The sequence below is a fragment of the Amblyraja radiata genome, chromosome 22, assembly GCF_010909765.2.
Source record: "Amblyraja radiata isolate CabotCenter1 chromosome 22, sAmbRad1.1.pri, whole genome shotgun sequence".
Classification (NCBI taxonomy): domain Eukaryota; kingdom Metazoa; phylum Chordata; class Chondrichthyes; order Rajiformes; family Rajidae; genus Amblyraja; species Amblyraja radiata.
In genome coordinates, this window is record NC_045977.1 from 23,701,107 (window position 1) to 23,713,745 (window position 12,639).

Sequence of the window (12,639 nt, forward strand, 5' to 3'; positions counted from 1 at the left end):
CCTTATACATCAAAGGAGACATGGTGGAGAGAGTCAACGACTTTAGGTTCCTGGGAATAAACATCTCTCAGGACCTCAAATGGCAAATGAACACCGTCACTCTCTTGAAGAAGTCTCATCAGCGGCTGTATTTCCTGAGGTCTCTACGGAGAGCTAACGTCTCACAGCCGCTGCTGCTGTCCTTCTATCGATGCGCCGTGGAAAGTATCCTCACCTACGGAATCCTGGTGTGGTTTGCCAGCTGTACTGTGGCTGAGAGGAGGGCGCTGCAGGGAATTATATAAAACTGCGCAGCGCATTACAAACGCTAACCTGCCCTCCTTGGATGACATATACAAGGCCCGATGCTTGCGCAGGGCCATAAATATCAAGAAGGACACATCCCATCCTGCCAACCACCTTTTTACTCTGCTACCCTCGGGGAGGCGACTCAGGTCTCTGCAGGCTCGCACCGGTAGACTAAAAAATAGTTTCTACCCATGTGCGGTAAAAGAGCTTAACTCCAATAGTGAACACTGGGAAGCAAGAAGTAACTTCGAGGAATACCGCTAAATTCTTTTAAACCTTTATTTATTTATTTATTTATTTATTTATTTATTTTTAAATGTATCTATTATTTTACTATTAACTGTACATATGTGTATTGGTTGTTGTGTTGTATTTCTTTTAATGGAGGAGAAGCAAATGGAATTTCGTTGCTCAGTTTTGTGCAATGACAATAAACATATTCTATTCTATTCTATTCTATAATGGGGCAAGGCTGATTTTGAAGACATTAGATGGGAATTTGCCAAAGTTGTTGGAGTGAGTCTGTTTACAGGTGAGAGACTTTCAAAAATGAAATAGCAAAGGTACAGGGCCAGTATGTTCCTGTTCGAGTGAAGGGCAGGGCTGGCAAGTTTAGGGGACCTGGTTAATGAGAGATGTTGAGACTCTGCTCAGGAAAAATAAGACATACATCAGATTCAAGCAATCGGGATCAAGTGAATGCTTTCGTAAGCATAAGAAGTGTAGGTGTACACTTCAGAAGGCAATCAAGAGGGGTAAAAGAGGACATGAAATTGCAGGCAAGGTAAAGGAAAACTCTGAGAGATTAAGGGATTGTTTTGTCTGCAGTGTCATAGGTTGAGGGAAGAACTGATAGAAGTTTATAGAATAATAAAATGCCTAGGTAGGGTAGCAGAACCTTTTTCCTAGGGTAGAAATGTCAAAGACTAGAGGGCATTGCTTTAGGTGAGGAGGGGAAAGTTCAGAGGGGAAGTGTGAGGCAAGTTTTATCACACAGTGATGGGTGCATGGAATGCGCTGCCAGGGGTGGTGGTGGAGGCAGTCATGATAGTGGTGTTTGAGAGGCTTTTCAATCAGCACATGGATACGCAGAGAATGGTAGGATACAGATCATGTGCAGGCAGAGGAGATAAACTTGGCATCATGTTCAGCCTGGACATTGTGGGCTAAAGGACCTGTTCCTGTCCCGTATTGTTCCATGTTCTGTGTTGATTAGCAGGGCGAGTAGCCTCTAGAATCTGAATTACATCCAATTACATGAGGTTACAGTTCCTTTACTACCCAGACTTGCTACAAGTCCAAGCCACCTCTCACTCATTATTTAATGCTCAGGAACAGAAGCCAATCACCTTCCTCAAGCTTGTTCCATTACTGATCTTTACCTCACCCCTCTCATCTCTCTCTGGAACAATTCCCACTGTACCTCTTGACTTCCTCTGGCATGGTCATATCCCTGACCTGCTGCAGGCCTGCCCCATGCTCCTGCTATGACCCTTGCCGTCTCCCACTGGGCTTTACCTGCGCACTCGCAATCCCCAGGCTGTCAGCTCGCTTTGCAGACAAGCGAAGTCGTCGCATCCCCTGCAGAATGAATCCTCGCCAGGTACACACAGATATTATGTCCCCGTAGTAACGCGTGGGCACCACGGGTGACACCAGAAGAAAGATGTCAGCTGGGAGATACAAGAATATTAGAAATTCAATATCTTAGTTAAAACATAAAGTGTACGGCACAGAAACAGCCCATTTACCCCACCACATCCATGTCAGGTCTTTTGTCCTTCTTCACAAATCCCTGTTGCACATATTAGGAACATATCTTTCTATGCCTTGCCTAATAAAGTGTCTGTCTGAATGGTTCTTAAACATAGAAATGGCGTCTGATTTCACCACCTCCCACTGGCAGAGTGTTCCGTGTATCAAACACTCTGTGCGTAAATAACGTACCCGCAAGTCTCTTTCACAAATCCTTCCTCTCACATTAAACCAATCTCCTCTTGTTTCTAACACCCCTGTCACAGTGAAAGGATTTCCACTATCCACCCATCCATGCCAGACACAGCTGCTAACACTGGAGCCTGGTATCTGTGCATTACTGACATTGCTGCTGGTGGATTAGAGCTAGGGTCAGCATGAATTGTTCACCCCCTCACCCCTTCCATCGCCCACGGTCTCAACAACCAGAGCTTTGCAGTTCACCAGGTGTGGGCTCACTGCCAAGCCTGCCTTGGCAAGTCAGTGACTGTTCTCCATTGCTTCTACCAGGCAGCGGCCTCACAGTCGATGCCAGCTCAGGCTTGGCAAAGGAAAGTATTACACGGGGATACTGAGATGAGACAGCGTGGTGCTAAATAAAGGGCCCCCAGGACTGCTGTAGCATATCATCATTTCCAGGGCTGCTGCAGCTTGTCACTGTAGGAATGGACACAGTGCAGCAACACACAAGGTTTGATGTTTGAGACAGCATCTATTGTGGCCTTGCACAAAATAGTGCCTCAATACTCACAGCATTCCAACTGGGAACTGGGTCATCAGTTACTTGTGCAATTGTTGTCGCCGGTATCTGTGTGCGGGATTTACCTGTAATGGTTGCCACCAGTGTAGCAGGTGGTCTGCAGTTGTCCCTAGAATCTGTGCACCCAGCAGCATTCGATCTGTGAACAGAGGTTTGGTAAACACAGCGGTGAACAGAGAGCGTTGTGGAGGCCAAGAATAGAACAGGGGCCAAGGTGGAACTAACAAGTTGCTCTGGTAGATAGCAGGCATGCACTTGAGGTTGAATGTTCCTTAATCATTCTATGATATAGACTCTAATTATCACTTCACTTCTAACACATGCGTTTCTCAGTTTTTCCAATCACTGATCTTGGCTCAGCCAGATGCCCTCTCACCATGAGTACACTACACCGTTTGCTTATGATTGGAAGGGGATGCTGCACTGTGGCACAACTTCGATGGGCTTTCTCTTTGGCCCACTACAATTCTTTCAATTCACTGCGTTACATACCTGCACTTTGAGCTGCTCTTCTTGCCAGGGTTCTGGATGCCAACTTGTACAATCCCATTTTCAGGAATCCTTCCACCGAACCACACGCAGAGTTCCCACTGGATCCGGCTTTCTTGGTGCGGTGAGTAGAGGAGAGGCTCCTCACGATGCTCGCAGTACAGGGCGTTGATGGAGTGCTGGTCTGTCACTGTGGCCAACCGTGGATCAGAGGGCCCAACAATGTCCATCCACAGCGTGCCAGCATTCACTCCTCTCAGTGCCAATGCCAGCACACACCTGGCAGAAGTGTCACTGGAGCTGTAAGCAGAAGGCAGCCTTCCTGTGGACAAAGTAAACACAGCTCATATCAGTGGAGACACAAGAGCTGGTGCTGGAATCTTGAACCAAAGACAAAGTGCTGGAGGAACTCAGCGGGTCAGGCTGCATCTTTGGAGAGACATGTCATATCAAGCTCTAGAATGTTGTAATGTAGCAACTTCAGCTATAGCCCAGAACATGCCTCCGAGTCAAAGCACGTTGGGTTCAATTCCCACACTAGGCACTGAAGTGCAAAGATGTAGTTTGACAGCGCAGTGAAGTACTGACAAAATACTGCATTGTTGGATTGGATTGTTACACCAGCTGCTCTGCTCAATGAGTGTGGTGTTCATAGAACAGTACAGCACAATAACAGGCTCTTTGGCCCACAATGTCTGTGCCAAACATGATGCAAAGTTAAACATCTCCCCTGCTATGATCACAATGAATGGCGGTGCTGGCTCGAAGGGCCGAATGGCCTCCACCTGCACCTATTTTTTTCTATGCCTGTCTGTGATCCATATCCCTCCATTCCCTGCATATTCATGTGTCTATCTAAAAGCCTCTTAAACACCACAATCGTATCGGCCTCCACCGCTACCCCTGGCAGCATGTTCCAGGCACCCACCACCCTGTGTAAAAAACAAGCCCTTTGCACATTGTCCTTGGTATTTGACATTTCCACCCTGGGAAAAAAGATTCTGTCTATCCTATTTATATCTCTCGTAATTTTATATACTTCCAACTGGTCTCCCCTCAACCTGGAATTGGATTGGATTGGATTGGAATTGGATTTTATTTTTGTCATTCAGTCCTTTCGGTCTGAACAAAATTTCGTTACCCTGCAGTCATACATATAATAAAATAACAAAAACACACAATCAACACAAATTTAACATCCACCACAGTGAGTTCACCAAACACCTCCTCACTGTGATGGAAGGCAAAATCTTAAAGTCTCTGTCTCTTCCCTCTTTGTGGCGTTCCAGAGAAAACAATCCAAGTCTTTCCAACCTCTCCCTGTAGCTAATACCCACTCTACCAGGCAGCATTCTGGTTCAGACTAAATGAGAAAGCAGAGTCTATACTACTGTTCAAGTTTGGTATGGCACTCAGTTACCTGCACTTGCTGCCAGGAGTTGCCACGAGGGGTAAAGCAGTTGAAGGCCGCAGATATCCAGTCCACAGCTGAGGATGAGCTGCAGCGTGTGGTGAAGGGCAATGGGATTAGTGAATAAAGTTTCAAATACGAGGGCCATGGTCACCTGAAACAGAGCGATGTGGGCACAAATCAATCCATTGTTGCTTTGATTTTCATTAAACAAATATGTTATTCTGCACACACAATGGAAAATATTATGGAGACACAAAACTGCTGGTGCTGGAATCTTAAGTAATGCACAAGGTGCTGGAGTAACTCAAGAGAGAGTCAAGAGTGTTTTATTGTCATATGTCCCAGATAGAACAATGAAATTCTTGCTTGCTGAAGCACAACAGAATATGTAAACATAGTACATAACGGAGAAAAAACGTTTGGTGTGTATATATACACATGCACGCTTACTCAATAAATAAACAAATATAGTGCAATAACAATAATAATAGTCTGTTGTAGTTCAGAGCTTATTTGATGTTGTGTTTAATAGCCTGATGGCTGTAGGGAAGAGGCTGTTCCTGAACCTGGACGTTACAGTTTTCAGGCTCCGGTACCTTCTTCCCAATGGCAATAGTGAAATGAGTGTGGTCAGGATGGTGTGGGTCTTTGATGATGTTGGCTGCCTTTTTGAGGCAGCCACTTCAATAGATCCCTTCGATGGTGGGGAGGTCAGACCAGTGATGGACTGGGCAGTGTTCACAACTTTTTACAGTATTTTCCGCTCCTGGACGTTAAAGTTGCCGAACCAGGCCACGATGCAGCCAGTCAGTGTGCTCTCTACTGTGCACCTGTATAAGTTCAAGAGAATCCTCTTTGACATGCCGAATCTCCGTTGTCTTCTCAGGATGTAGAGGCGCTGATATGCCTTCTTTATAATTGCATCAATGTGCTGGGTCCAGGAAAGATCTTCAGAAATATGCATGCCCAGGAATTTGAAGTTCTGGATCCTCTCCACCATCGAGCCATTGATATGAACAGGATTGAGGGTCCTCATCCTTCCACTTCCAAAGTCCACAATCAGTTCCTTGGTTTTACTGATGTTGCGAGCCATGTTGTTGTGCTGGCATCATTTGGTCAATCGGTCGATCTCACTTCTATACACTTCTAGACTCATCACCATCTGTGATTTGTCCAACAACAGTGTTGTCGTCGCCGAACCTGATGATGGAGTTTGCACTATGTCCATCTATACAGTCATGGGTATAGAGTGAGTAAAGCAGCGGGCTGAGCACGCAGCCTTGAGGTGCTCCCGTACTGATTGTTACTGAGGATGAAGTATTTCTTCCAATTCGAACAGACTGTGGTCTGTGGATGGGGAAGTCGAGGATCCAATTGCAGAGGGTTGCGCAGATCAGCAAGGCAGGTAACATCCCTGAGAACATGGATAGGCGACGCTTTGGGTCTGAAGAAACATCACCTATCCATGTCCCCCATGGATGCTGCATGACCCGCAGTTATTCCAGCACCTTGTGTTCTACTGATGGAACAGTTAAAATCTGACTGTTCTGACAGGAATTCAACAATGATGCTGTTTGGTGGCAGACAAGGCCCAGTAAAGTTAGAAACCATTGTAAAATTGTCCTGTATTCTCTCCCAGAAGGTTGTTGGTCTACTGATACTGTGATAGGGATGTATGATTTTAATTCCATTCCTCACAGTGAATGCATTTGAGAGGTCTGGCTCTATATCCATCTTTAACCGTAGAGCAGGCTGCAGCAGCGGAATGTAACTTGCTCTCCTACCTCGGGCTTCTCCACGCAGCTCTCTCCATTCTCTGCTGCAGGTGGCCAGCAGCTCTCCTCTGTCTCAAATGTCTGCCAGTAAAACCCAATCTCAGCCTCAAATATCCTCTGCGCGGCCTGTGTAATGATCAAAAGGAGTCCAGTTTACAATTATGTCCCCAAACAGCCGGGCAACCTTCCCCTCCTTGCACAGTGAATACAGGGAATACTCTCATTCCCAACAGATCGCTGGTGCCTACCTTGGAGTCTGGGTTGACAGAGACAATGGAGCTGAGGTGAGTGGTGGGGAGCAAGACACTGGGAGGGAACTTCAGTCCCTGAAGGGAATCATTCAGCTCTTTGATCCACCATATTACCGCTCTCACAGATGTTTGGGATAAAAAATTCATAACCAGCTGGTAAAACAGAGATGTTGCTCGCACTTCTTTCTTCACCTGCAGGTAAAAGAGAGAGGATAGTAGAACAGCAGGTCTCCAAGTAAAACTCCTACAATGTCAATAAGTTAAACCAATCGATCGTTGGTGTTCTAATAGGAATAGATCAGATAAACGGAATGCTAGGAAGCTATGGCTGTTTGAAGCACCAAAGCTGAATCACAGTCTTGTTTTTTTTCCTTTATGAGGCAAACACCATCCACACTCAGATCGATCTGGGGAGTTCTGGATAGCTGGTGCTCAATTAACACGTTTAAGTCTATAAATGGCACAGCTTAAATCCTTTAACAGATCCAGCTCACACCAGTTCTGCTCTCTCGCGCCGCGGCACGGAGATTGTGAAGATTCAGTGAGAAACTTCATTACTGACCTTGTTTCTCCAGCTCTTGCTGTAGGTGGCCTTGCTGCCACGAACACTTTGACACGTTGGCACCACACAGACATATAAAGCCAGGCCATCTTCGTGCCAGGCCTGCTGGAGCCCCACCACCTGAAATGGTGCCTTGGTATCGACCTCAACACCCTTCCTGTCTAGCCCATCTGCAGGAGCTGGCTGAGTGGGTACCTGGTCAACAGGAAAAGCAGTCTTTAGCAATGTATTCACTTCTAATTGGAGCTTTCTGTTGAAAGTATTACCCAAAATGTTTCTTCCAACCAAACAGCTTTCTAAACACCATGTGTTCAACGTTCAGGCTGCCCCGAGATGGCCGCCAGTACAGAGGACAGGCTACAGCCAATTCCATTCACACCACGAGATATCAAGAAGCAGTTACAGGTGGGCAATAACCCCTGTCAGATGCCGTCTCTAGATGCAGCTGTGATCAGCAGTGCAGCTCTTCCACCTCCTTTACATCCCTCTCCATCGCGGATGAAACATCCAATGTCTGGAATGTTGAGCCGTCAGTCCTGCTCTTCTCTGAACCAAATGTAAGAAGGACAAAGGCAGTATGGGAACACCACCACCTGCAGATTCCCCTCCAAGGCACTATCCTAACTTGGGAAAATATCACTAGTTCTCCAACTGTGATGGGTCTAAACTTTGGAACTTCCTCACCATCATCACTGTGGGAAGAGTACAGGCCTGCAGCAGTGAAAGAAGGTGACTCACAACCACCTTCTCAGGTGGAGAATAAATGCTGGCCTTACCAGTGACTCCCAAATTTTAATTCAGAGTTACGGCACGGAGACAGGCCCTTCGGCCCATCGAATCCAGGTCAACCATCAATCACCCGTTCACACTAGTTCTGTCTTATCCCACTTTCTCATCCACTCCATACACACTAGGGACAATTTACAGAGGCCATTTAACCTACAAACTTACACGTCTTTGAGATGCGGGAGGAAACCGGAGGACCCAGAAGGAACCCCATACAGTCACAGGGAGAACGTGCAAACTCCACACAGACAGCACCCGAGGTCAGGATCGAACCAGGGTCTCTGGTAAAATCCGAAGATAAAGAAAATGTAGCAAGCTTAAATTAGGATAAACCAGTCACAAATAAATTTTGTTTCACAAAATAGGCCACAATTTAGAATAGATTGCCAATGAAACATTAAGGCACTCTGGTTCTGGTGAAGTGAAAGACACTGAAATGAAAGTGGAGGTCACATGTTCAGTTAACACAAGTGCTCGAGCTCAGTACCTGAATGCTGGAGCTTCATCAGAACCTTACCAGAGACAGGAGCCATGAGACCAGAGCGTTGTAGAGATTTGCGGAGGTCACTGCACTGGCCAGTGAGGGGGCTGCGTTCTGCTCGCTCGTCAGCAGCTGGCCACAGCTGGAGAGATGCAGCACAAGTAGAAGCGCATCGGTCGTTTTCTTCTCAGGTAAAGTGCAGATTCTGGGCAAATAAGAGGCCTCCTAAAGACAAAGAGCAGAATGAAGCAACAGCTACCCAGCCAACAACCAGCCTCACCAGCAGCAACAACCCAGCCTCACCCTTGTCGTACTCCTGCTTTCAGTTGGGATTTTTCCAACCAAAATTGATTGTCTCATTTCACAATGAGATGGAAATTCTGCTTGATACCTGACACAATATCTGCTCCCCGTGTTCTCTGCCACCATACATCTCACGCAGTATCACTAATCCCAAAGCATAGTGATCCGTGTATGTCCCATTATTGTCTCTCAATCTGTTCACAAAATGCACTTTTGATGAATAGGCTGTGAGAATGAGTATTAGGTCTTTAGAGATACAGCATGGAAACAGGCCATTCAGCCCACTGAGTCCACGCCGACCATCGACCACCCGTTCACACTAGTTCTACGTTATCCCATTTTTTCATCCACTCCCTACACACTAGGGGCAATTTACAGAGGGCCAATCAACCTGCAAACCCACACGTCTTTGGGTTGCGGGAAGAAACTGGAGCACCCAGACGAAATCCATGCGATCACAGGGAGAACGTGCAAACTCCACAGACAGCACCTGAGGTCAGATTTGAACCCGAGTCTCTGGCGCTGTGAGACAGCAGGTCTGCCAGCTGCAGCACTGTGCTGCCCTGCCAAAATGCACAGCTGAGGGCCTTCGAAAGAGCACCTGCCCAGTGCCTGTGAGGGAGGCCCCAGAGTCTCTGAACTACACAGACTGGTCCCATATCAGCAGTTAGTAGAAATCCTCATCCTCACTCAGGATTGCACCCAGGTCTCTGGCTGTGAGGCCGCAGCTCTACCCACTGCGCCACTCTGCCGGTGCTGGATGAAGCATGTGCTGAACAAGTGGGCAGAGGAGGAGTGATGGGATCAATGGGATAGTTCGGTGTTCACCGATCTCCACCACACACAATCACCATAATGAGTACTGTGGCCTTCCCCGTGCTGCGATGGGCTGTGTACCCTCTACAGTGGGCTGTGTACCCTCTCCGGTACCTGCACTCACCGTGTTGAAGAGGAGCGGTGTTCCCTCCGCACAACGCTGCCTCCCTGTCACGGACCTCAGCGGCCTCAGGCTGTCCAGCTGCCTGTGCAGCCGCTGCCGGCTCTGTTGCTCCTTCCTGCAGCGCTCCCTTGGCTGGTGGTCAGTTGCCTCTGGAGTCTGACTGCAACATGCATGGTTGGTTTAACATTAAATCAAACTTTACAAACGTTCAGGGAACAACACAAGTCAGTTATGCAGTAGCAGCAGTGAAGCACCCAACAACTCGTGCTGGGAGAGGGAGATGCTGTCAGGAACTCATCCTCACAGATTGGACACTCACTGAAACGCAGGCACAAAGGAACGTGGTGTGACCGCAAGGAAAATCCACGCTGGACACTGTCCTTTAACAAAGGCCATACTCTGGTGGTGATGCCATCTCCCCCCCACTCTTGGTCTCCCACCCTTATCCTGGGGCAGCAAGCAAACATTTGGGGAATGAGACTGTGGTAGTTAAGGCACCAAAACATGAACTGATCTCCACGCTTTTGTCTCGATCTGTTGGATAAAGACACAGCCGGGGCGGTCATGGTCACCGTCCATCAGCATGGCTCCCAGTCAGACGACTGCCAATGGTCACTGAGCTGAGCGCCATTGAGCCACTGCTACTCAGCAGTGCTGGGGTACGGGGCAGGAAGCCACCTTTCTCTTGAGAGGCTAAAGATTTAATGCATTAACCATAACAAACTTCCAGAAATAGTGGTAACCATTCCACATTACAACATAGACCCATGACACTAAAGGCCACAGGGATAGAATAGGAGAGGAGACCAAATACCTTCTTAAAAATGTTTGGGTGGTGGGTGTGCGGAACAAGCTGACTGAGGAGGTAGTTGAGGCAGGTACTATCACAAAGTTTAAAAATGATTTGGTCAGGTACATGGAGAGGATAGGTTCAGAGGGATATGGAGCAAACGCAGGCAAGTGGGACCAGTGTAGATCGGGTAAGTTGGGCTGAAGGGCCTGTTTCTGTGCTGTGTGACTCTACGTATCTGGGATGAGTCGCAAGAAGTGGTGTTGGAGGCTGGAACAGCAACAATGTTTAAGCGGCAAGTGAACAGGTCTTGATTGAGTAGGGATATGGAATTAAAAGTGGAATTAGTATAGACAGGCATGCTGGACGGCATGGACAGGGTAGGCTGAGAGGCCTGTTTCTATGCTATACAACCTCATGACGCTATGTAGGTTTTAAATTGGATCTTAAAGGAGGACAGGGGGTCAGAGACTGCCCTTGTCGTGGCAGGAAGAGACTTAAAGCTGAGGATGGAAGTTCCATTCAAAGCTGAGGGACCAATGCCATTTGTGCATGACTGGGTGCCCATGGTGCAGCTCTGTGTGGGTGCCCAGGGTGCAGCTCTGTGTGGGTGCCCAGGGTGCAGCTCTGTGTGGGTGCCCAGGGTGCAGCTCTGTGTGGGTGCCCAGGGTGCAGCTCTGTGTGGGTGCCCAGGGTGCAGCTCTGTGTGGGTGCCCAGGGTGCAGCTATATGTGGGTGCCCATGGTGCAGCTATATGTGGGTGCCCATGGTGCAGCTCTGTGTGGGTGCCCAGGGTGTGTGGGTGCCCAGGGTGCAGCTCTGTGTGGGTGCCCAGGGTGCAGCTCTGTGTGGGTGCCCAGGGTGCAGCTCTGTGTGGGTGCCCAGGGTGCAGCTCTGTGTGGGTGACTGGGTGCCCAGGGTGCAGCTCTGTGTGGGTGACTGGGTGCCCAGGGTGCAGCTCAGTGTGGGTGCCCAGGGTGCAGCTCTGTGTGGGTGCCCAGGGTGCAGCTCTGTGTGGGTGCCCAGGGTGCAGCTCTGTGTGGGTGCTCAGGGTGCAGCTCTGTGTGGGTGCTCAGGGTGCATCTTTGCCCTGCAACCTTCACCTGTTTCCATTTGCAGGCCGGTGCTCTCCCCTGGGCAGTTCTACCGGGCTCTGTCTCGTAGCAGGAACCGTGACCCTCGAAGCACATTTTTCCACAGTGGGAGCAGGTTTGCTGATGAGCTGGTCACTGTGACGGCTGAGCATATCCAGACCTCCTCTCTCCACGCTCGGGTCTCCAGTCACAGCTGCCTCCTCTGGTTTACTGACAGGCATTCTGCTTTCAGACCTTGCTTTCCGTTTCTTCCTCTGCACTGCTCTGGTCTCAACATCTTTCCTCACTGCCTGCTCAGAAACACACCTGGAATCATTCCCTGGCACTTTCAAGGAGTTGACAGAGCCTTGTCGCAGTTGTCTCAGTAACATGCTTTTACCTGTACAGTCACTGCAAGTGATAGAAAAATGACGTAATGAGTCTTCAACAGCAATTAAAACATGGTCAATAAGCTCATAATTGGTCAAAACTAGAGATTCAGATTAGTTTATTGTCATATACACCAGGGTGCAATGCAATTCCTTGTGCACATGAAGTTCACACAGTAAGCAGTACATATACAGAAATGACAAATACAACAATTAATACAACGATGAGTGCAAAGCAGCAGAATGGTGCATGAAAACACTGCAGGTGTTTGAGTTTGGAACATAAAATAGAAAACTGGAAGATCTTTGTGGGTCAAACAGCATTGTGGAGGAAAATGATTTAGGGGAAAACAGATATAATAGCAGTGTTTAAGAAGTGTTTAGACAGGCACATGAATATATGGAAAATGGAGGGATAAGAATCACATACAGGCAGAAGAGATTATTTTAATTTGGCATTACGTTTGGCACGGACAACATGGGCCGAAGGCTCAGACCTTGTGACTATTTAAGTACCTTCTTGAAACGTAGCTTCCCTTCTGCCACTGTTGATGGAGATCTCACACACTCTTCCCCTGCTACC

General features: G+C 48.0%; 1 protein-coding gene across 3 annotated transcripts in view; it reads right to left on the reverse strand.

The window, feature by feature from the left end:
- The window catches only part of dnaaf8 (dynein axonemal assembly factor 8), a 54,342-nt gene that overhangs the window by 18,852 nt on the left and 22,851 nt on the right, over nucleotides 1-12,639 (reverse strand). For all 3 annotated transcript variants that reach the window (XM_033040714.1, XM_033040713.1, XM_033040712.1), the window contains 10 exons: nucleotides 11,698-12,078; nucleotides 9,805-9,964; nucleotides 8,598-8,786; nucleotides 7,295-7,489; nucleotides 6,730-6,924; nucleotides 6,491-6,607; nucleotides 4,713-4,857; nucleotides 3,296-3,614; nucleotides 2,869-2,942; nucleotides 1,807-1,961 (listed from right to left, as the gene is read on the reverse strand). In XM_033040714.1, the coding sequence (XP_032896605.1) occupies nucleotides 1,807-1,961; nucleotides 2,869-2,942; nucleotides 3,296-3,614; nucleotides 4,713-4,857; nucleotides 6,491-6,607; nucleotides 6,730-6,924; nucleotides 7,295-7,489; nucleotides 8,598-8,786; nucleotides 9,805-9,964; nucleotides 11,698-12,078 (1,930 nt within the window). The remainder of the gene's footprint in view (nucleotides 1-1,806; nucleotides 1,962-2,868; nucleotides 2,943-3,295; nucleotides 3,615-4,712; nucleotides 4,858-6,490; nucleotides 6,608-6,729; nucleotides 6,925-7,294; nucleotides 7,490-8,597; nucleotides 8,787-9,804; nucleotides 9,965-11,697; nucleotides 12,079-12,639) is intronic.